At 41.6% G+C, this 25,206-nt stretch overlaps 1 protein-coding gene across 1 annotated transcript in view; it reads right to left on the reverse strand.

The window, feature by feature from the left end:
- Positions 1 to 25,206, reverse strand: part of SVEP1 (sushi, von Willebrand factor type A, EGF and pentraxin domain containing 1) — a 131,896-nt gene that overhangs the window by 29,988 nt on the left and 76,702 nt on the right. The window contains exons 23-37 of the mRNA XM_014956427.1: positions 24,322 to 24,435; positions 23,226 to 23,427; positions 22,049 to 22,206; positions 20,432 to 20,633; positions 19,620 to 19,795; positions 18,254 to 18,378; positions 13,956 to 14,079; positions 13,257 to 13,427; positions 10,962 to 11,135; positions 8,043 to 8,162; positions 7,120 to 7,296; positions 6,252 to 6,336; positions 5,752 to 5,943; positions 3,766 to 3,933; positions 1,184 to 1,856 (exon numbers count right to left, since the gene is read on the reverse strand). Of these exons, the coding sequence (XP_014811913.1) occupies positions 1,184 to 1,856; positions 3,766 to 3,933; positions 5,752 to 5,943; positions 6,252 to 6,336; positions 7,120 to 7,296; positions 8,043 to 8,162; positions 10,962 to 11,135; positions 13,257 to 13,427; positions 13,956 to 14,079; positions 18,254 to 18,378; positions 19,620 to 19,795; positions 20,432 to 20,633; positions 22,049 to 22,206; positions 23,226 to 23,427; positions 24,322 to 24,435 (2,861 nt within the window). The remainder of the gene's footprint in view (positions 1 to 1,183; positions 1,857 to 3,765; positions 3,934 to 5,751; positions 5,944 to 6,251; positions 6,337 to 7,119; positions 7,297 to 8,042; positions 8,163 to 10,961; positions 11,136 to 13,256; positions 13,428 to 13,955; positions 14,080 to 18,253; positions 18,379 to 19,619; positions 19,796 to 20,431; positions 20,634 to 22,048; positions 22,207 to 23,225; positions 23,428 to 24,321; positions 24,436 to 25,206) is intronic.

The following is a 25,206-nucleotide window of genomic DNA, read 5'->3' on the forward strand; positions in this document are numbered from 1 at the left end:
GATGCACTCTGCTGTCAGGAAATTTGAGAGCATCATCCAAAGAAAACAGAAAAATCAAGGCTTAAAAGGTAAACGCTAGAAAATATTTCCCCTGCTTTCTCCCTTCCTGACCCATGAGGCAAAAAATGTGTAGACAGGGAGACAGAAATGAGTCAGGAGAAGCTGTCATGAAATGGCCTATTGTTGTTATGATTCTTTAGCTTTCAGGCGTATTCAAGCCTGAAGCCTTCAGATGTACCACTACTAGGAGACATTTATGTGTCCCATATGCAACTGCAGGGTCTTGAGCAGGCTGAGCTCTGACTGAGGTGTTAAAAAACATCTCTAACTGGGAAGAGTATCTGGATGAGTGATCCTGCCTAAGGAAGACAACACAGAGTGATATGTAGTAATTAAAGGATGCATCCGTGTGGGACTCTGAACAGAAATTTTTGCTATTACTGCTGGAAGTCCATGTAGGAATTGGGATGCAATCCCCTCCCAATTTTTAGCAAATGCAGATTCCCTGGTGGCTAGATTTAAGGAAGGAGGGAGGATGTTTAGGAGAAAAACACTTTAAAAATTCAAGTTGAATCGTTACAATAGTGTTTTGATCTTCCTTACCACAATATACCCCTTGTGCAACAAAGCACAACACAGGCTAAGTAGTTCTTACAGGTTTAGGCTGCCACAAGATTTTTAACTTCAGGTATTGTTGCCATTTAATTTGATAAGAGAAGTTCTGACTTCATAAAGAAGTGTGCTTGCATCAAAGGAGAGAAATTACCCCAAGATGATTTATCTACTGCAAATCAGATTTTTTTTCATAGTAGTGAAAAGACCAAGGCTTGTAAACTGGCAATAGTACTTTGAATGTCTCCAGATGGCTCTGGAAAACCACCCATGGACCAAATAAATAAAGATTAAGATATTAAGGAACTGAATTGATTGTCATATGGCATCTTGAGTCTCTTAAGTGAAAACCCACTTTAAGATAGGAAATCCCATGAAAGTGTCCATTCTTTTCAGACATGATTCTGATGCAAATCCATCCATTTCTCCCTTTGGTTATTCCATCCAGTCATGAGCTTCCTCAATTTTACCAGGAGAGCAAAACAGAAGAAAGAAAACCCCAACAGCAGCAATTGTGAAGACATACTCAATTCGTGATGGTATGAGGCAGATAAGAAAACTCATTCTGTACCTTAATAAAGCCGTTCTGAAGCTGCGGTGGTTCTCCACAGGACACTGGGTGGCATGTGGGCAAACTGCCACTCCAGTTGCCAGTGGCCTCACAGGTCCTCTTCTTCTCTCCCTTGATGTAGAACCCCTTGTGGCAGCTGTAAGCCACCACTGCTCCGAAGCTGTAGTTGGTCCCACTGGCATAGCCATTGCTAATGCGGGGAGGCTCTCCGCAGCGAACAGGGATGCACTGGATGCTCAAAGGAGAAGGGTTCCACTGTCCCCCTCGAAGGCACTCGATCTTGGCTGACGTGTTCAGAACAAAACCTTCCATGCACTTGAAGCTCACGATGGAGCCAGCTGCAAACCTGGCTTTACTAACGGACTCCAGGATGCTGTATGAGACAGTGGATGGCTTTTCACAGAAATCAGCGATGCAGTGGGGCATCTCCCTGCCCTCAGGAGGCACCCACTTCCCTTCTGCATTACAAAGCAGCTGGGAGTTATCAGCCAGGCTGTAGCCATCAGAGCAGAAGTAATAAGCTACGTCACCAAAGAGGCGGTGGCCACTCTCTGGTGATGCGTTTTCCACATGGGGTGGTTCATCACAGGATACTGCCAGGCACTGCTGGTGGCTCACACTCCACTCGCCGCTGGCTAAGCACTCTATGGAGGCAGGGCCAACTAATGTGTAACTGTGGGTAAGGAAACCACATAAGAAGTCAAAAAGACAAGCATTGTCAAAAGCTACCTACAGTTTCCTGAAACCCCTGCGGTACAAGCTTGCTTGCTAGCCCCCCGGAGGAATAGGATCCTTTACAAAAGCTATGATCAACTTCAAAAGGAAAATCTTAAAGCCTACATGTCCACAAGTGAGGTATCACAATGAAGGATACCCTAGTACACCCTATGTATATTGCTTCTCTCTCACCTGTCCATCTGACGACCATTCCTGAACTTCCTTTTTGGTTGAAACTACTACAACCAACCTAGTATTGTGCTGCAACAGTCCATACAATCCCGAAATCCTCCCATCCCGAAATTCTCCTTTAGTGGAACTGAACTGAGAAGAAAGAGATGAAAAGCCCATAAATGCCTTTTGGGTCCCTGTCTCAGCCCTATCAATCTATTTTCATGCTTGCAAGCAATGAGAAACTCCTTAGTGAGTTACCCTAAGACGTTCTTGCCAGTAATGCACATGGCAATTTTGTAACAAATTCTTCCTAAAAAAATACTGTAAAAATTGTTATGAAAGCCAATAAAAAAAATAATGATGAGCAGAAAAAAAATTATAATCTTTTACAATAAAATTCTACCACACGATTACTGGTAGTGTAGTTTTATTTCTCTGTTCTGTCTCCAGGATGCAGTGACTGGCATTACTCCATGCTGCTCATCACCCCACTTAAAGCCCTGCTGCTTAAACATGCAGCAGGATGGTCGCAGTACCTATGACTACCTTCTTCCTCAGTTCTGAAATCTCTGTGGTGTGCTCTCACAGAAAGCAAAGAAACAATAACTACTGCAAAGTTCCCAGTGACTCTTTCTAGCTGCATGCTGGAAATTGATTGTTCAGATTTTGATGGCAAAGTTTGTAAATACCATGTTTGTAAAAATCACATTTGCAGGATTTGTTTTCAAAGCCTCATTACTGGACTCCAGAAACGGAGCCTATTATGTTTCAGTGTTTAATATGATCCACTCTATTCATTGTCACAGACAGCTGTGATATTCTTTAAATGCTGCTATCCTATCCCATTCAAAATGCTTGAACAGGAAAAAGAAGCAGCTTCTTAAATCATACTACAGTTAAGACAGAAAACAGAACAAGGATGCATTACTTCAACTATGTTTCAAATGATGCTGCGAAGTCAGTTTATAAGAAAAATGCTGGTTTATCAATCTTACTTTTTCCATCAAGAAGGAGCACAAAATCCTCCAGTAACTTAGGGCCTGACCTAGCAAAAGCTCTGCATACCTGCTCTGCCTTTTGTACGGAACACAGGCTGTGAAGATAGGTGTGTGCAAAGGTTCTTGCAGGATCAGAGTCCAGCATTACATTCATTCCTGACACCACCAAATGGAGCCCCATCTTTGATGAAACTTGGTCTGAAAAGGTCACTACACTAGTAGATGGAAATAAAATAATGCACCTCAATAAATAAGGAGTCAAGAGTTTTAAGGAAGCAGAATTTAGAACACCAGAATAGACAATTCTCAAAACACAACACACAGCTTGCTTATAGCCTGAAGAGATGTATGGACTTCTTTATGACCAGGGCCTTGAGCTTACCACAGAAGTACTGGTTTTGTAGTAACTCCAAGGGAGAGGGCTTCCCATTGAATTAGTCCCTGTGACTCCCTGTGACTCCTCTCCATTCTCCTCTTCCAGAGTGCACTCAGGTGCTGTGAAACTATTTTAAGAAATGCCTATGTGTGTTGCACTAACTTCACAGCCCACAAAAATTACACCATCACATTTAATTTCCAGAATTAAGGCAGAAGCAGTAAAAATGAATTAGTGTGCAGCTATAAAGGACCTGCGAAGCACTGCACCAGATTTACTCATCCTGACTATTAGTCCAGTAATGCTAATCTACGTACCCTTCCCTACACGTGTAAGAGACCGTGTTTCCAAAAGTGAAGTTATCTCCACTGATGACCGCATCTTTGATGGCAGGAGGGGATCCACAAGAGACGATGTTGCATGCTGGAGGTGTGCTGTTCCAGTTCCCCGAAGATGCACAGACAAGTACAGAAGGTCCCTGAAGGCTGAGACACAAAGACCATTATTAAGGCTGCCATTTCAGTCCAGTTGAGGAACAGAAAAGGAAAGGGGTGCTTTGCTTCTCACTGACTTCTTTGCCCCAGTGAAACCAAGGGGAGTCTCTCAATGACTTCAGTAGAGGCCAGAATCTCACTCTCCATTCATGAAAAAGCACTCTGATGCTGTCAAAAAAGCTTGTCTTCAGATTATTCTGGAGAGAGAGCTGGTGGCATTCATGTTGGGCCTCAATGCACTGTGCAGACACACACATGACTTCTGCTGTAGCTTTCCCCATCTTTGAACCACAAGAGAGAGCCACGGCATGCTTAACATACTTATTTAAGCTTTAAAATTTACTTGTATGCCATTAACACCACGCCAATCCTGAGACTTGCAACCAGGCCTCAGTCTGAGACCCAAGACACTCAAGGACTTAAATGCTACCTGTACTCAGAAACCTGAAGGAAATTCCCCAGTTCAGGTTTGTGTACAAAAAAGCATTCAGGTCCTTCAAGAGGTAAAGAATTTTTCTTGAGTGAATGGCCACATACATTTGAAGTTGGTGGTATCATTTGGTTTCCTTAGATGAGGAAACAGCAGTGCATTGACACAAAATGTGTGAATCATCTGTCTAAGCAGAGGTATTCAACACCACCCTGAGATGCCCTGACATTGGTAAAAACACTGTCTGGTTTAGTGGGGTACAGATAAGCTCACACTGTGGATCCATGACTTAACACTGCACTGGACTGCAGCTGAGGTATCCATTTGTACTAATGTGATTAAAATTTTCACCAGCTGAACATATCTCACCTACCTGCCTGCACCTGGACAAAGGGAATGCCTGTAGCAGGAAAATACAGAAAGAATTCAGACCTAAACAGGTCCATATGAGACTGCTTATGTCACAATAAATTTGCCAGAGGTACAAGCAGATATCAGGAGAAGCAGAAACTTGCACTAAAAGCCACATCGTTGGACACAGCATTACTGTATTTATTTTAAATTGCAGCATACTATATTTCCAATATAGTTGCTTACAAATGTAAAACAGAATAAGTGCCTAGAATAAATAACTACTACAAAGAGTTTAAGAAGTAAATGAGTAATTTCCAGAAGGTTCTTTCACCAATGGCATTGTAAAACAATAGTAAAAATATTGGGTATGCACTAAAGATGTAGGTGTATGATAATCTTTAAAGACAAATGAGAACTTTCAAAAATAGTAACAACTGTTTTTCTGAATATTCAAAATATGTCTTTGAGCTTGATGGCAAAATGAAAGCATTAAACATATACATAGGAAATCCTGAATGACCTTCTTGAACTGCTCCAATCTAGGATGAAATACAGAAATTACCGTCAAGATATAAAGACATCCTTTAAAATTCTGCTTTAGTATTTGCTAAATACTGATTGGTGCTGGTCTCTTCTCACAGGTAATTAACAACAGAACAAGAGGGAATGGCTTCAAGCTCCAACAGGGCAGGTTTAGACTGAACATTAGGAAGGAATTTTTCACCGAAAGAGTGATAGGGCATTGTAATAGGCTGCCCAGGGAGGTGGTTGAGTCACCATCCCTGGCTGTGTTTAAGGGACGTTTAGATGGGGTACTGAGGGATATGGTGTAGGGGAGGACTTTGCAGAGTAGGGTAGATGGCTGGACTCGATGATCCTAAGGGCGTCTTCCAACCTGAATGATTCTATGATTCTATGATCTATTTTATCTTTCTAAGCAATGATCCCAGCTTTGTCTCTTTCAGATGTAAGTTAGTCTTTTCAGCAAGCCTGCTGCCTGCATTTGGCTCAGGAATGGCACGTACCTGTATCCATTGTCACAGCTGTATGATACAGAGGAAAGGTAGGTTGTGCCAGTGAGTGTGTATTTTCCATTGCTGATATCCTGCGGGCTGGGACAAGTCACTAGTTCACAGGAGGGGGGAGGATGACTCCAAACGCCGCTAGCCAGACACAGAATTTCCTTTTCACCCACTAAGTTGTATCCATCGTTGCATCTGAGTCAGAAGAAAAGAAGTGTTTTCAAACACAGAGCCTCTTATGCACGTCATCTGCCATCACTTCCCTCTCTTCACCCACACCTGCATACACCTTCTTTCTCCGCAGGGCATGGAGAGGCAGTACTGAGTGAACATTCTGCTCTGCTAATGAATAGCCACAGCTATAATCACGTCTTTCCATTACTTTAATCCCATCTTCTCCTCTCCTTCTTTTCAACCACTCTCTCCGTTCAGCCATACTCTCATTCGTTGCCAGATTCTCAACCAATTATTAATGTAGCACTTCAAGCGTACTGAATTCCTACCTGTACACCACCTTATTCTGGTACGTAAAGTTTGACCCCAAAATGGCACTGTTCTCTGGAATAACTGGACTGCCACAGGATATAGCTTTAAAAAGACAGGATGACAAGAGAGGTTGATAACAATGCAAATGAAAAAGAACAGAAAATCAGGATTTTCTCTGTTTTCTCTAAATAGGTCTGAAGAGGCAAAGCCCTAGGTAACACTGGGTTCTTGACTAAGCTATAACTTGACATCTAGGGCCCTTATCTGACTTCACCTTTCTGAGAAATTTGACTATCTGTAAATAGGCAGTTGGAACTGTTCTACAAACCACACAATTGACTGTCAAGAGGACTCCATATCCACCCTTCCCTGTAGACAAAGTATTTGTTTTTTTGACGTTGTCTTTGTTACCCCTTCATTTTACTCTGTTGCTTCACCTCGTTAGTTCTGGTTTTCTTAAAAAGAAAATATTATACCATGTATATGTACATGCACTAGCCTGTCCTCTCTGGTTGCTTTTTATCCACTAGAAACACAGTTAATGATCTTTAATACACTTCCCACAAGCTCATTGAAAACAGGAGGTTGGGTGGAGAAGAAAGACACTTGTAATGTTTGCATTAAAATGAGATGAATCTTTGCCTTTGACACTTTGGGGAATCTGCTTAAGAGAGTAACACTATGAATGTGACAACTGTTGGAAAAGATTCAACTGGTGCTTACATCTCCCAGGACAACAGAGACTTCAACACTGAGATCCGGGTCTTCTAGGACAGGGTTTCACTAGCTGCCATGGTCTCTAATGGCTCCACACTACTACTTTCCCTCTTCCATCTCTCCAACAACAAACATTACAATATGCAATCATCTCCCCAGGAACCACACCTTCACAGTAGGGTATTGGATGGCTCCATTCTCCAGACTCCATGCACGTAAGTTTAGTTGCTCCCATCAGCTGAAAGCCTTCTTCACAGGAAAACTTTACTTCACTGCCAACGCTGTAAGTGTCCCCATATAAACGGCCGTGCTCTGGATTTCCTGGATTGCGGCACTTCACGGGTTCTGAGGAGGAAGAGAGAAATTATAAATAACTGAACTAAGTACCAAGTTTTATAAACAAGCTGCAGGACATATCCTTGAGAATTTTTGAAAGTAGGAAGGCAGAACACATGGAAAACACTCATAAGTAGATTATAGCCTTAACATCTTTTCTCTGTTCTGCATGTTCAGGCACTGAAAACTTGTTTAAGTGAGCTAATCTTGGTATGGAAGAGCCTCTGTAACTGAGTGTGCATTCATTGTTAGAGGCAAACACACCCCGCAGTCATTTTTCCCTCCGTGACGGAAAGTCCACTCCAGCACATCCAGCCCTGAACATGAAATCAGCTCAAGTACCTTTTATCCCAACCTATACCACTGTCTTGTCATCTTCACACAAAGTTAACATGCTTAGTGTTTCCACAGGCAGCTCAAGCCCTACGCAGATGCTTCCAATTAAGTATTTCTTCACTGCACAGCTCTGCTGTGAGAAGTCACATATTGAAGACCTTCTCAGGTCTTCAGCACATTTCATCTATGTGCAAGAGGAATTTGCATGTCTGTATGTCTCGGAGCAGAAGCCCAAGGACAGCTGTCTCCATAGGGAGAGGTGAGTTCTCAAGAAACAATAGGAGACACTTCATCACAGCTTCATTCAGGCCTGGAGATGAGAGCATGCCTGTCATGTAACTGTCTTCCACAGCAGGAGGCAGCCTACTGGCATATACAGAACCTTGGGAATGCCTGCCTGATGTTTTTCTTTCCCATACCTGCACATTTTTTACCATCTCCAATGTAAGGAGGGATGCAAGTGCAAATGTAGGATCCATTGGTGTTGAGACAAGACGCATGCTCATCGCAGTCTGATCCAACAGCACATTCATCAACATCTACAAAAAAAGAAACAAAAGAAAGATGTCTCTAGGGTGTTATCTGTAATAAGCATCTGCTTTAAATTTCTGTCTCACTAACTGCCAAGAGGAATCACTTTAATTAGTATAATTAAAAATCACTCTTACTTCAATCACATTTTTGACACACTAGTAAAAATAATTAATATTTAATATTTATGCTTTCTATATCATTTACTATACAATATTGTGAAATATGTGAAAATCAGGGACAAAGCCCATTAACCTTCAGTCAATACTTCCACAAAAAGTATCTCGTTTCCAAGTAGTAAAAGAGCAGAACCGTAACTCATGTGCTGTTACTACTAGTTTGGACAGACACTACAAGGGAGGACCTTACATTAAACAGTTGCTTGGGAAATCTGCTATATTTCAAACTTCCCACCTGTAAGAAAGGAAAACTTAGCCAAGCGGGGAAACATAAAATATGATTAGAGCCCCTCATCCTCCTCATTCGACTAGAAATGACGAAAGCCTGCAGTTGCCAAAGAAGTTGAAATGAGTTCAAAATATATTAGTTATTATAATTAACCATTTATGATAGGAGTGCCTAGAAATGCTAACTGATGATTTATACTCCATGTGTCTTGGTACTGTACAGCAAAACAAATTCCCTTGCCCCAGAATACTTCCTTTCAGCTTTCATATCCTGACTGTATGGAAGTGTTCCTGGTATGTAAACAATGAGTCACAAACTGCAAAGGCTCAATTTCAAAGTATCAGGGATTATTCCTCATATAAACCAGACTATTAGGAATAGACAGAACAATTCCTCATTTAAGAGCCCTCCTACAGGACAGCTGATGAACTAGGTATACCATGCAGACACACAGCTGGAGTTCTTTGCCCATCTCTAGGCAAAAGAAAAGGCAACTTGGTTAAAAAAGCAAAAAAATGTACTGAATTGGTGTGTTCGTTCTTCACTGCTGAAGGAGTCTGGCCAGCATGAAAAGAACCTAAAAAAATGTTCTGAAAAGAAAAGGGAGTTTCTTTCTGGCATGCAGGATGGAAAGTGCACATTAAAATCAAAACAGTTGCCAATTGCACAAGCATCAGGGGAATGCAAAGTGCTACCACAGCAGAACTGGAATGAAAGCTCCTCCTGTAATGTCTTGCAAGGCAAGGAAGAGGGAAGGACACTATGAATCAGATCCCTAACAGCAAAAGGAATGCCCCAGGGCACAGGTGTACCAGGCTTTGTTAGCACCTGCCTGAGCATGAATCAGAAAGGTAAAGGGTGGGTTAGGGTGCCAAAGCCATGCTGGTTTACATTTTCTCCTTAGTCTACTCTGCTTTATGAGAGACAAGGCAAGCTGGAAGGTGGGGCACAGGGCTCTTCCTTCTCAACATCATGCTGCCTACTGCACAGATATCAAGCTATTTGGACAGCCTTGGAGCATCTGCCCTGAGCCTGTTCATCTTTAGGCCTTGGTATAAAGTGCTAAGGAGAAAAGCAAAGAGAGGAACAACAGAATGGATGGCCTGTTGGAGGTTCTGAAGGAGCACTGGTAGACAGGATGCTATGAAACCAGATGGATCCTACTCCACAGTGAATTTTGTCAGAACTAAAAGCCTGTTGGCTTTGCTTTTACTCATCTAGACTAAAAAAAGATACATAGAATCATAGAATCATAGAATGGTTAGGGTTGGAAGGGACCTCAAAGATCATGGAGTTCCAACCCCCCTGCCATGGGCAGGGACACCTCCCACCAGACCAGGTTGCTCAAGGCCCCATCCAGCCTGGTCTTGAACACTTCCAGGGATGGGGCATCTACAACTTCCATGGGCAACCTGTTCCTGTGGCTCACCACCCTCATGCTACACCTACATAAAATAAAAAGTCAAATCAAACACAGATCTTGCCAGGTTGCCCATGAAGCTCAGGGAATAATGCGGGGTAACTGACCCCTGCTGTTAAAAAGAAGCTGACACAACACAAGGGAATGGGAAGGTGGCCTTTGTTCTAGGTTAACAGTGATCAACAGTTGAGTGGATCAGTTGATGGTGTAAATGTCTCTTCCCGAGTTCATTAAAGGAGTGTGAATGTCTCGCTGAGTTAGCCAGACCAGCATGGAGGAGAAGTGAATAACGTGGCTTAGGCCAATATAGAGTATAAAAACCAGACAACTAGCAATGGACTTGAGCTGGCTTCAACCCATGCAGTCATTCCTGGCTACTAGGGTCACCCAGTGTCATGACAGTGAGCATATTACAGTGACTGGTAAAGGGAAACACCGTGGTATTGTGATTGAACTGTGTATTGCAATTGCTATATTTTGCTAAGAGTACTTTCATTTGTGTTGTATTATGCAGTATATTTAGTATCACTCTGCTAAATTAGAAATCATGTGCAGCATTAACTATCTTCAAATAAGTAAATGTGACACTAAATATTACAACCTCCAGGCATGGAACATCTAAAAGAGTCCGGGGTTAGAGAGTATGAGACACTGACAGTGTGCTGAAGCACAAGGAAATATACAGTTTAGAAGCAGAGAATGCAAGGACTCCAGGGCTAAGTGAACCTGGAAGGAGAGAGGCTGTGAGTGCAATAAAGGCTTATAGGGTGTGGGGCCCAGAGGACTGATGGAGAAAGGTGTCAGAATGTAGTTTTGGCTTCACATAATGCTGAGCACAGTATTTCAGAAATGTGAATATCTTGGGTGTGATTTCTGAGACTCTGGTCAGCCTTCATAATTTCAGAATGAAATCCCATCCAAACCCAAGGATAAGTGCAAAATGGCCAGCCCATGCAGCCACATGCAGGGCACGTCTCACCAAGGCAAGATGGTGAAATGCTGTTCCAGCTCCCGTTGTCCTGGCACAGCATCCTGGAGTCGCCCAACAAGTAGTAGCCGCTGTTGCAGTGATAGGTAACAGTACTGCCAGCAAAGAAGTCCTCAGCTGAATAAAATCCATTTTCTAAAGGTGGAGGCACTCCACAGCTGATTCCTGCAACATGAGTGAAAAGAGAGCACAGACATTAGCAGAGCAGACACAGATCAACTTCAGAGTAATTCCACATGAGGGTGACCCCTGGAGATTTGTTCTCTGCAACTGTGGAATCCCATCCACAAGAGGGCCCAGACATTTTCTGATAAGTGATTCCAGTTCTGGCGGAGAGTCTTGTTTTGTGGGCACTTGTCCACCAGAGACTGAGCAGGACTCTCTAGCTCCTGCTATTCTTATAGCTCTGGAGGAGATATCTGTGACTAAGATCTGAGCAGATGCTCTTCAGTCACAGGACACTTCCCCTGATAATCAATGAAAAAGAAAACTAAGTTTGCCTCCACAGAGGTTTCTCTTATTTCCCTTCTTTGAAAACCAAGCTCAATGTTACTGTTTTTGAACACTGCAAAACTAGCCAATAGTTTACTGCCAAGAGGCTACAGTACTGGTCTGAGACCAGGGAGTGCATGAATGATGGAGAGGTTGAAACTGACCTCATACACAACCGTGAGCATCACTTTGACTTTGACTATAGCAAATAACCCCTTCTGACCCCACCTGTACCAGCAGAAGGCATTACTGTACTTTCCTGCCAGAGGTTACCACTTATTCCAGCAGAGCTGCTTCTGTTCATCTTCATTTCAATCAAGATGACATGAATTTATTCCAACAGCTACGCAGCTCATCTTTCTAACTACACGGACTGCAGCAAATCCTTGCTCCCCAGCCATGTGCAAGGATCACACAGTAAGGCACTGTGAAGTGTTTAGAGCTTGTAGCAATGGAAGCCAAGTACTGGCTATAGAAGGATAGAACTGAAGAGCTTGTAACAAAGACAGGCTTTCAGGGGATGGGCACCTGTGGTTCTGGGGTTCTTTGGCAGCTCAAAGAGGAAAAGAATCTTGGTGGGTGAAGGCAGTGATTACAATGAGCCTGATTCAGTCAGTAGAAAACCCTTTTCTGCACCACACCTTTCACTCTAAACCCTGTCATTCTTTATGCAGGAAACACCTATCTTCAGCTCACTTTCATGCATCAGGTACTTGTGGAACAGGCTGAGACAGACCAGTGGGAGAGCCTGGCCTTCATTTTTTCAGTGTGTTTGTGGCAGGTCAACCCTGGTCTGTCTGAGCTCTCTGCTCAACAGGTAAAACTGCCCTGCCCAACAGAGAATTCAGGTGACAACACTAACAGGATTCTGGTGGCTAGTCAGTGATAACACACCAAGAAAGAGAAAAGCTGTCTCTGCCAGTGAACTCCTGCTCTGCCCAGCAGAGCTTACTTTTGGGTAAGTCCCCACAAGCATGCTATTCTTTAGGCAGAAGAGGAGACAGATCCTGGATTCATGCTATGAACAACTGAATAAAGAGGAAGACACTGAAAATCACATCAAATCTAGATTAAACTATTTTTAAGGTATTCTTAACAAATTCGATTATTTCCCCCAATCCTGCTGATCAATTTTGGGATTGTGCAATACCTACTTCTGGAGTTAATTTACTATTCTGCTGAAATGAAAAATATACTCAGCTCTAACACATGCAATTGCAGTCACATGTGCAGTCACAGCAGAGGAGAATCAAAGGAAAGGAGAAGGCAGGGGCAGGAAAGCAGGAATCAAAGAACTCTGGCAACCTGAATATATATTTAGCCCTGTTTCTCAGATGAAATTCTGTAAGTCTTGGAGCACTTCTAAGTCCTGATAGAAATATCTGCTGCCTTTAAAGAAATGATAACATACTAATGCCAAGGCTTTTGCTTCATACCAGGTGCTCTCAGTGACACTTAAAAATCACAGAGATATTCTAGCATTTCCTGTGCATCCTCCTAGTGCCACTAGGGAGGAAAGTCTGAAGCATCAGTTTGCTGATCCAAATAGGCTCATTTCTAATGAGTCTAATGCCTTAGATATTAGAAACTGACTGAAAAAGGCAGCAGAATCCAACTGTGGTGTAGTTCCTGCTCACTAGAACAGAAGTTTGGTTTTAAGCATATATGTATGTGCTATAATATGGATGGATTCAATTGCATCGTAGCTGCAGGGATAAACAAGCCATGGATAGTGATAGGGTCCAAATAAAAGCTGGGGTTTCCTAATCCTGTTGGCCCACTGAGACAACTCACTTTCACAGCGGGGAAAAGGTCGTGTCCACTGTCCCAGGTTAAGGCAGTGTTGAACAGAGTTTCCCACTATCTGGAAGCCTGGGTCACAGGAAAGGCTCACTTTTGACCCTGGCTTTAAATCAGCAGAAGAGGCCCGCAGATGTGGTACGGATCCTTGCAAAGATGGACAGTCTGTGGACAAAATATATGCATACGGTAAGAGATACAGCTACGTGTGGAAACAAATAAATTTGTTATCTAATAGTTTGATCCTGTAACAATTTATCCAGGAGAAAGCTTTGGGAAGTGTTAGACATGCTACATCCTGCTCAAGTTCAAAGGTTTTTAAGAACCATTGACATCTAACATCAGAAAAGGAAATTGTAGGAAAAGATGTGAGAAGGCAGTAGGTATTTTAATACCATACAATTATTTTTAGAATAAAAGACAAGAAAAACTTCTTTATGACCCAACACCATCTTCACTCTTTCCCCATCTCAATTCAGGAAGCAATAAATCTCTGTCAGAGATTCCAATGAACTTTTGTTACAAAACCCTGGAATTTGAGGAATGAAGGACTGAATGTTCTAACTGTCAAATTATCAAAATAATTTATTCAAGGTTAGTAGGGCAAAGGCTGCAAGCTAGCATATTTGACCTCATAAGAGAGTCTTATAATATTGTTCAGAAAAAAGGGGTTCTAGGAAATAAAGTTCTAACCAGCACAAAATATACTCTTGTAATCTATCTTCACTCTTCCAACAACTCCTGGCAGGAAATCTGGCCAGGCTAGTACATTTCCTTTTTGGAGTTCTTCTGGACAGGATGTAGCCAGAGATTTTACCTATGGATTTAAAACAGTTGATTAGGTGCTGTTGGAAGACTGCGTAGGAAAAGAATGTAAAAAATATTCTTTCCATGTCTGCATGCAACACTAGAACAAGTCACTGAATAAGCGATGTTCATCCTTTTTAGCACAAGAGGCTTCTGGCTGAACGACTTGCTATTCTGCACTTATAAGGCAGCTAGCTGTGGACAGGCAGGTACTGAGGAAATACCTGAAGCAGTATTTGTCATACAAACAAAATATTAAATATAATTCTTGAAACACAATTGCATTTGTTAGTGTGAAAGAAACATGTATTTATGTCACAGAAAAAGGCAGATATGACAGCGCAACCTGAAGAGAAAACTTGATGTATTTGCAGAAAAATGTCAAATAGGAGCCAGAAGAAACTTAACTTTGAAGATCTGCATTCCTCAAACTCTGCTAGCACTGCACCACGTTTAAGAAACAGGTTTGTTGTTTCCAGGACAAGAGTTTTGTGAATTCAATGGACTAGCCTATTGTGCGGCTTTTCAAAACACTGCAGGCAAGGCCCACCCATCCCAGTATTAACACTGGCTATTGGTATTGGCATCGACTTCAACCAAAGCAGGACAGGGCCATAACTAACCATGTACTGAAACAGGAGTTATATAGGCGAACTAAAGATAGGAGAATGAAAGGAACACACTGTTAGATTATCAGCAGATTAATATCTTGAGAGCAGATCTAGTCAAGTACCTTTGATGGAAAAGTTTACCATTTAAAACACAACTCCTTTAATGGCACTGCTTTTTTTGCATTCTTACTACAAGAAACTGAGATGCCAATGGGACTCCTTAAGCTGTTTCAGTACTGTATTTTTATGTAAAAAAAAATAGTTCAATAAGGTACAAATATTTCTACTTCTTCACTCTGACCCTGTGACCCCATAGTAATATTATTGTATTTCTATCTGGCCATGAATAGAAGGATCTTGGGGAATACAATCCCAGATAGCACAGAACTTCTACGATATTCACAAACCAGTGTAAATTATATGAACAGTAAGAACATGCAGACAGACCCTTGATGGGTAAATATTCCATAATGGTCCCTTGGAAGGAGCTCAGATGTCCTGACCCCCAAATTTATAAAAAAGAAGACCATCTAATTCCATTGGATGCTCAGGGAGATTTCTACTACATCAAAATGTTTTAAAACTGCAGATAAAAAACCCGGGCTTGGATTCACTCTGCATTGCCTTAGTTCACTATAACTCCAGGAACAGAAAGGAAACACAGTCCCAGAGGGTGGCTGGGAATAAGATCTATTATTGGCACAGTACTCCCCCTTACATTTCTCACCGTCAGGCAGATGCAATCATATCTCAGCCACTGAACTGCTGAAAAAAACATATGTGCCCTGAGAAGGATAAACGCGCAGTAAAGGAGTAATTAAGGATTTCCTCTTCTTTGAAGGTATCAGAGAGGGAAGCAGTCTATGGAGAATAGGTGGTTATTCAATTAAGAGAACACATTAGTAATTAGGCTACTGAGACTACCTCCTACTCTTTGACTTTTCTGTGCCAGAGGGTAATTCCAGTTATTCCTTGGCGGAGAGAAAGGAATATTTCCTTCAGCACCGCAAAAAAATGAATTAAGAAGAGCGAAGATGAGCAGGTCAGTGGGCTGTGTACCTCTCAGCACAAGCAGCTTACCCATACAATACATGCAGCATGGCTTCAGGGCACAGCTAGCTCGTTAGAAAGCATAGGTGTGCCCAGTTCATGCCCAACCATTGGGAAACTGCCTTTCGCAGAAGGGTGACCAGCTTCTGACAAGTCTCCAGTGGATGAAATCAGCTACCAGAAATATTGTACTATACTGTCTTTGTGAGAAAGGAAGGTGTGCCGTGAACCTCAGGCTGAATTATTCTCACATTCTCCCTACCCTGAACTCCAGTGAGGCAGATCAGACTCTTCTAGAGTCAGCTTAGCTAGGAAAGAGAGCAACCTGCTCTGTTTATTCTGAGGCCATTTCAAAAATCTCACTTTAACAGTATGCGCTGATGGAAATTGCTTAGGCCAAGGGCTGCAAAAAAGCTGCAGGCAAAAATTTCCAGTGTGGGAAAGGCAGGTTTGGGAATCGGCCCTTCCACGCCATATGACAGAGAATGGAAAGCTGGATAGGACCTCACAGGCCCATATAGACAACTCATATTTCTACTACTGTCTGCTCAGCAACAAAAGAACCAGACTGCTCGTTTGCTTCTACAAAACTAACGTGTAAGTGGGTAAGCAATTAAAGCACACAAAGAAAAATCTTTAAGAGTGGACTCTGCCCTACTTTCCTTTATGGCTGAGAATAGGAAGGTAAGACTTACTGAATAGTTCCAGCTGGCCACAACACAACTGATAGTAACAGATTAACGACAGTGATTTACTATCCCAGGCTCTGAAATGAATGAGGTAAAAATTTTATAGGAAGCTTACTTGGCTCAGCTCCCTGTCTGGTCTCACATCTGTCTTTTCAGATGACTAATATGGATGCCAAAAATGAAGGGCAGGATTTTCTTTCTCGTGCTAACTGCACTGCATTTGAAGCAAATGGGAATTTAATCAAACCCATCATTAAAGACCAGCAACTACTGAGAAAGACTCAGAAAACTGCACTTAGCCTCTTCACCAGTGCGTCCTGTAAAATCACAGGTTACTTATCAGCTTCAAAACTGATAGTGAACAAACACCTGAAGATTTGACTTGGCAATGCAGCAACTGGTTATCCCAAAAGCCAAGAAGAGTAACAGATTGCTGGGCAGTTCAAACCATGCAGAAAGCCAAAGTAGCAAAGAAAAGGAGAAATAAGCAGAGGAGATGTGGATGCTGGAGACAAAGATTCTGCCTTACTTCTGTTTTCTGTTAATTTCATTATTTCTTATTTGGATCATGGACAACAAACAGTGACAAACCACTAAATAGTGGTAAAACTTTAAAAAACCACCAGCAGAAGAGCAAAACCTTTTAATCCAAAGACTGTTCCTCTAACATTATCCCTTGCTGTTCAAGTGTTACCAACAATTTCATCATTTTAGATCTTCACAATTGAAATACTAATGTCCAGGAAGTGGTGATGGAGCACACTGTCATCAGGTTTGCAGATAACATCAAACCGGGAGGCCCAGTCAGTATGCTCAAGGGCAGAGCTACATCCCCAGGGACTTTGACAGGCTGGAGGAATGGGCTAATGTGGAAGGAAAAACCTCTGAATGGTACAGGCTGGGGAAAGCCTGCAAAGGGAACATCTCTGTGGGAAAGCACCTGGGGGCTCTGGCAGGCACTGAGCTGAGTATCGGTCAGCTGGCAATAATGAGGACCAACAGCATCCTTGGCTGTGTTAATTGGTTCACAACCAGAAAACCAAGGAAGGGATTATTCCCTCTTCTCAGAGCTTATTAGACCATATCTGGAGTATTGCATTCCATTTTGGGCTCCTCAGTATAAGTAAGACATTGAGCAGCTGGAGCAAGTTCAGGTGAGGACATCAAAAAGGTGATGGGCTGGAGCATTTGCCCTGTGAGAAGAGGCAATGGGACCATGACTGGTTCAGCCTGGATTAGGAAACAGCTTTAGGGACACCTAACAGCAGCCCCTGGTAGCTATAGGGAGATAATCAAGAATATAGTCAGGCTTTTCACAGCAGTGCATGGTGGAAGACAGAAACAGTATTCGCAAACTGAAGTGGGGGGGTCCCAAATAGACATAACTAAATAGCTCAAATTTTTCACAGTGTCTAATGCACCAACAGAAATTCTGATGCAGCCCCTCTGAAGTTTTACCAGTGCTTTCACACAGCAGGATGAAGGAACCATAAACTGTAAAACAAGCCCTGAGCTCATTTCATTGGGTTTTTTCCCTCTTCTAACAGGACTGCTAGATTATGCGTATGCCTTCTTTTCTCTTTCAAAGCTACATAATACAAAAAGGCTCAGTCAAAACAGAAGGTGATTTCAGTGTTGATTTTACCACACCTAGTTTTGCTTAAAGCTACTCTACTTACTATCCTAAGCTTATTACCCTAAGCCAGAGCTTCATCTGGTCCCCAGTGACTTCCGTGGGAACAGAAGTCTATCCAGTATGCTAGGCTGGAGCACCTTTTCAAATGTTCATCCTACACTCAGAGCCCTGTGATCAAACTCTGCCGTAAGGACTTACCTGCTGCGGAGACAGGACATGGTCCCAAATGTTGAGCTGGCTGATGGAGCCCACAAAAGATTCAGCTGGGTTGAATCCTTCTCCTTTCTGATCTTGCTCTTGACCCAGTACGAGCGCACCACCTCCTACACTCAGAGAGAATCAGAACAGGCATAAGAGGCAGAGCCTTGTGACAGGGATCCCCAAAGGAAGATTAAAACCTAAGCAAAACAAAACTTTTCGCTACATTATGTTAGTAAGATTTTGTAGTGCAGGAGATCAGCCACCTTCAACAAATTCTCTCAGCAAACCTCTGGGAAGTGTTATGCTAGACTGAGGTAAGTAAGCACAACAATTTGGAAGTGACTCTCAAATGCGCATTAACGCTAAACTCATGCTAATGAGAGTTGAAACTTTATACGGCTGCTTCAGGAACGGTATTGGCTCCAAGAGGCCACTTCTAGCTCAGTATCTGAAGCATATTGCAGAGCAGTGCAAAATGCAGTTTTCAGCAGGTGGGGCATATTTTACAGTGCTATCTTGCACTTCTTGCTTTAAGCAAAAGCTTAGAAGGTCAGATAGAACAAATCTTGATTCAAAACCCTCAGCAGCACATGGGTGGTCGGTCAACCATCTGACAGGCCATGCAAGTTAAATTTCCTCTCCTCAACAATAACACAGATGATGTGGACATGAATTTTGTATGTCACAAGGTGTACGGGCAAAGGCAAAAGTAATGGAGACTGCACACTTCCTTAGATCTTGTCTATGGAGATAATTCCAATGTAACTGGGAAATAGAGGGGCAAGCATACGGAACACAGACTAAAATGCTTCACTATTTATTTTTTTCTTAATATGGGTAGTCTTTGAAGCTGTGTAAATTCAGACAGTAGTAGTATGAAAACACTATCAAAACAGCACCCGCTGATTACAAGAAACAATGAAATAGCAAAACCCACCTTTTTAGGAAAAAGTGCAAATATAACTTCAAGAAAATGTCTGAAAGTAACAGGAGAAGGCTAATTCAATCAACTGAGTACATATTTGTAAGGGAAATGCCATTTGAACTTATGTTTATTGTATGAAAAACCTATTCCCCATTCCAAAATCAGCTCAGCACAGGCTCCTCTTTGGACTAAACTCCATCACCCCCAAAACAAGTTACCTACTGATTTATCTTAGAAATATGCACTTTGTCTTCAGTGAGGCTAAGTGAGGGAACTGTCCCCATGAACAAGAATAGCAAACATGAGCCCTGCATAAATGCTGAAAATGTGAAAACATGCTAAACCCACCAAAATAAACATTTCCTTGCAGGCACAGCAAATTCTGCAATAAAAACAGAATGAAGGCAAGAGATCTGGTGTAATATAAATAAAGCATACCAGGGATTTTTGAGCCAACAGAGAGCCCGCTGCCTCCATCAGACAGTTTTCCATCGATGTACACTTTCCATGCCCCATCTGTGCATGTCCACGTGACCGCAATGTGATGCCAGTTACCATCGTTCACTGAAGGACAGTCTGTGATCCTCTCTTTCCCATTTACATAAAGAACCCAGCTGCACGGAAGGAAGATGAAGGCAGACTCATTTGCACGCAGCAACTTCAAAAGCATGGCCTGTCCCACATTTCTCAAAGACATGTTATTTGCCAAAGGAGGTAACTGTGTCTACATCATACAAGAAATCTCTCTTGAAAGATCGTCATACAAGGTATCTCTCTCTCAGACAACTTGGAAGTCCTGGTTATGACATCCAAACGTGATGAAATACGTGATGTGCTTTTGTACCAAAACATGAAGACTCAGATCATGGCTACATAGTGGATTCTTAAACTTGCCCCTTGGATCTATCCCTGCTTTTGGAGTCATATTAAAAGTATTCTGAGTGCTGAGCTCCATTTTATCCAATCATTGTCTGAATGCATCATTTAAATACGATGTAAATGTAGTCCAGACAAAAATACTCTGCTTTCTAAACTTCACTGCTTTCTTGCCATTACTCTTCTACTTGGCAGAAAGTGAAGGACACAAAGCAAGCAGAAGACCAAAACAAAGAGGCAACTCCAGCTATGGAGTTTGGATGCAGATTTTTCTACCCCAAAGCAGATAAAACTGGTACTTGGACTTCTGGTCTATGCTTTCTTTATCAATTCAAGACATCTGTAAGCTACAGAAAGGTAGAACTGTGACTTACCCGTTGTAATCAGTCAGAAGAAACGCATTATCACTTCCATTCTCCACTGCATAAGAAATGGGAGTCCCATAGTTTGTGGTGTCAGTGGATTTCATCCAAAATGTACAGGTGATGTCACCAAGAGATGGGAAGATACCATCAAGCATGACATATCCATAGATACCAGAGACTTCAAAATCAAGATTGAAACCAGAGGACTGTTCTGCAACAAAGACAAAGGATTTCAGAGCTACATTCCTGAAAACCCAGAAAGACAATCAAGTACAATCTAAGCAAATGCAGTAAAATGGAATGCAACTTATCTACAGAAATTATTTCCTTTAAACTGATCAGAGGTAGAAAGAATGTATAGCAGTCTAACATCAGCCAGCATACAGAGCTTTCCAAGGCTAGAAAACACACAGGGTTTGAAGAAAAATGACTCGAAAATAAACTGATTATCTAACAAACAATGAACATGAACCTTTTCAGTGCCCTGTCAATGAAATGACATATCCATCTGCCATCCAACATCCCAAAGAGCTGTGATCAGCTGCTTCCATTTTATTCACAAAAGTCAAGATTTAAAAAAAAAAAAAAAAAAAAAAAGAGGGGGAGTTTTTTTTTTTTTTTTTCCCGTTTTAACTAAAAAACACTCAACAAGACCCTGGAGGCTTTTTTTTAATTGCTGTAGCCAATGACCTTGACATGGGATGAAGTTTAAAATCATCCTTTTTCTCCCTGAAGTGATATTGCACTGTGAGAAAGAGATGCACTTCAGGAAAAAAAAAAATAAAAAAAAAAAAAAAAAAAAAAAGAGAGAGTGACTTTTTTTTTTTTCTGTTCCGGACTTACTGAAATACACTTCACTCATATGCAACAGCATTTCTGTGCTGCTCTTCGATGCAGAGTGACAGGCTTTGCAAGCATACTACATGTATCCACTTGGTAGTGGAGGTCTCCTGAAAGCTGGGTGTTATTAAATTCCAACACAGGATGGCAGGTCTAAATGACCTGTATGCCCTCTACTGTCTCTGCAAAACCGACACAGGTTCTTCAGCTTCTGTTTAAAGATTCACCAATTATTTGTATAACACTTCATAATTTTCATGGAGTGGCTAAAAGATAAATAGATTTGAGCCTTGTGGCTGTGTGGCCCAACTCCAGCATCATCCAAGAGGTTGCATGATGTGTGACCCATCTTGCCTGAACATGCAGACCTTCATGCCCTTTTGCCCATAGGGAACTTGATGCCTTTAGGATTTCTAAAGCTGAGACAACCACATACTAATCTCTACCTCTGTGATGCAAAGCCCTACATGAAATATATGAAAGAGAAAGAGCTAATTAACTCACAAAGCAAATACAAATTAAACTCGATAGACTGACTAGGTATTAAAAAGATAGAACTGTGCCTTAGCAAAGAGAAATGAATACAAATATGACATAGCACACATGCTTTTACTTGTCTGCAATTACACTTATTAACACTGCAGTCACATAGGCTCCACTCAGCCTCTCCGAGTCCCACCACCCTGGCTGCTTTCTGGGGAAGCTGTGTGAAATCAGCCCACCCAGTGCAAATCTTGCCCAGAGACTCAGTCAAGCCACCTTTTTCTGACACTTGGTCCTGTGTACCTGTTTCACACCTGCTGCCTGTAAAGCCAGGGGGACATTTACAAACGTACGAGTTCAAGGCATCCACACAGGTGGCTTGGTTTAAGCAGGGACTGGAGTCACACTCATTGATGTTCACTTCACAGTTTGGTCCTGTGTACCCTGTCACACACAGGCACCTGTGGAGGAACAGAGAAGCACACATCAAAGGCGGCTGCTGTCATGACAGAGAATCCTGGCCATGACACCAGGTCTGCCAGTAGGAATGGCATATACTGGGGAAAAAAAAAAATCAACAGAAGAGATACTACAGAATCAATGGAGTTTTAGTTTGGTTATTCCTCTAAGTATCCTTGAATTCTATTGGCTGCATAGTATTTCTTATTGATAGCGACAACACAATATTTAAACACAGTGTTTATATCATTCTTCATATGAAATTGGGAGAAGGAATCATTGCATTCCTGTGAGTGAATGTGTGCTGTCCAGAGTCAACAGAATTATAGATGAGAGGTTCTTGACTTCTCAGGCAGGCATGCTTACACAGACAAAAAACCAAGGAAGTTGAAAGGCACCAAAACCTCTGGTACTTGGAGAACTGAGGCATTTGAAAGGCAGCAAAATTTCCAGGGCTTTGAGGAGGGAAAGAATTACTAAACCCAGAGAGTAATGCTGGTCCATCTCTCTACAGTGATCTAGGATATGACACTGCTATTGGTATTTTTAACTTTTGACCTGAGTTCAGATAACCTAAGGCATAAAAATAAGTATTTGGAAGATTTGTATTTTAATCTCGATATTCTTAATATGTACAGCTATCTGTGTCTTCCAGCCTATATAAATGTAATATTATCATGTATGTAACTGGTCATCACCTATTCTTCTGGTGGAAAGCAAGATAAGCCCTTGAAGCTTGGGAAAGCACATTTCTTTTGTTAAGATCAGTATTAAAAACAATGCAGTCCTACCTTGCTTACAACTCAAACTCTGCATATTTTCTTTGCTATCTACTTTGGAATTCTTTAAGAGTGAGGACACTAGGATTTATTTTCTTGTCTTTTCAAATCTCCTTTAGTGTGCATAAGGGGACAATTTATATTGGATCAGGCTGCCAAATGCCTTGCTGAAATCTAAGAGGGCTGAAGCACTACATATCTGACTTTCCACATTGTATTAGATGTAATCATCTGTTTTTCACCTGAAGCTGTTGATACCATCTCTGCACGTAGCTCCATTCCTACAGGGTCTGCTGAGACACTCATCGATGTTTCTTTCACACAAGACACCAGTAAAACCTGGGAGGCACTTGCAGGAGAAACCGCCCACTCGATCTTCACAAAAAGCCCTATTAAGACACGGGTTTGAAAGGCATTCATTGACCTCCGTTTCACAGTGAGCACCTGAGAAGAAAAGAACAAAGTCACAGCTCCACTTTGAATTAACCCAAGAAAGAAGATTAGTAACCCATCTCTGTTTAATAAGGACTGTTGCCAATCTTCCAAGAAATGGGAAACACTGGGGTGGCCAGGCAGGATTTACTCCATTTGGGATTTACTACACTAACTGAGGCTGTGGTCATAGAAGAGTTCAGGAACCATCTTTGCAGTTGCAGAAATTAACACTCAGAAACTGTGGGGAATTTATATGGATATTGCCCATTATGTGAGTAAAGTGGGCTAAATCAGGAAATCACCCAAGATACTATTCTGAGCAACTAATGAAAAAATGCAACAAAAGATATTTATCTGGAACCTTAACTCTAAGGAGAAACATGAAAGCCAGAAACACGACTGGCTCTATGTCACCAACACTGAAGAATGAAGAAACTGCATGTGATTTTATACTGAAGCTCTTTGGCAACATCATAATCAACAGATATGTCTAGTTGTTACAGAAATCTATGAACGCAGTAGAGAGCTAAATATGGGGATGGAAAATAGTTTTAATACACATCATCTTGGCTACTGTTATAATATTTTTCTTTTCTTTTTCAAACAAAATTAAAAATAACAGTTAGCACCCATGTGAATGTCCTTATTCCTTCCTCAATGCCACATAGTGAGTTCATGGCAAAATCAGGAATAGAACATCAATTACTCCCTAAATCCTTCTGAAGCCACTCTTACACTACAGGGACTCCAAGAGATTACATGGACCTAGGGTATCTAGTACATCCATGTCAACGTGTAATATAAGTAATACATAGAAATGAGATTGAAATATAGTGGGCAGGGTAGGAAAACATCTTTTTTGGTCAGGAAGAGTGAGGCTGATTTAAACAGAAAAAGGTATACCTGTGAATCCTTTTGCACAAGTGCAGCGGTAACCGTTCTTGCCATCAACACAGTGGGCTCCATTCAAACATGGACTGGAGCTACATTCATTTATATCTTCCTCACACAAGAGACCTTCAAACAGCAAGGGTTATAAAGCATGATCAAGATATAGTCAAGGTGTGCATGCTGCAGTGGCTGAAGGGGGAAGACAGAACAGCACCACACTGCCTTCATAACAAAAGGCTACTAAGATCAGGTGATAAAATTCCATGTTTGACTGCACTACTGCAAACATCTATAGAGATCATCTGCATTATTTAGATGCCAGGATGTGAAAGATGTGAAGTCTATGGTTTGTCTTCATAAAGTTTAAAAAATAGCCAGCAAGTGTTGCTGTTGATAAATTTATAGCCATAAATATGAAAAACGAGGGACATGACTTCTGGAGGAAAACACCAGGCCTTTTTTTTCAGTCATACAAAATTCCCTCCTCAGTAGCTTATTTCAATATTTAGAAATTAGGTGCTATTTTGGCAAAGTACTCAAGCATGTCAGTTTCCCCACAGATTTCAATACCTTCAACATGAAAAAGACTGAGAAAAAAAGAAAAAGCCCACTCTCTTACACATAGGGCTGGAGTAAAGCAACTGCATAAATGCTTTGTCTAGTTATGCTATATTCAGTCTCACAAACGTTTTCCCTGTAATAATTTATTAATCCCCTAAACTTCATTCCTTTTGTTTTTTTCAGACCAGAAATGTCACAAAACAGAAGCATACATGCACACGCACACACAGACAGACTGTCCTTGAATGCTCATCCTTTTCTTTCAAAACCTGTTCATGTACAGTAGAACCTTACTCTAACCTGTAGATCAGGCTGCCTTCCTGTTGCAATTCCACA

Source organism: Calidris pugnax, unplaced genomic scaffold (genome assembly GCF_001431845.1).
Source record: "Calidris pugnax isolate Ruff unplaced genomic scaffold, ASM143184v1 scaffold262, whole genome shotgun sequence".
Classification (NCBI taxonomy): domain Eukaryota; kingdom Metazoa; phylum Chordata; class Aves; order Charadriiformes; family Scolopacidae; genus Calidris; species Calidris pugnax.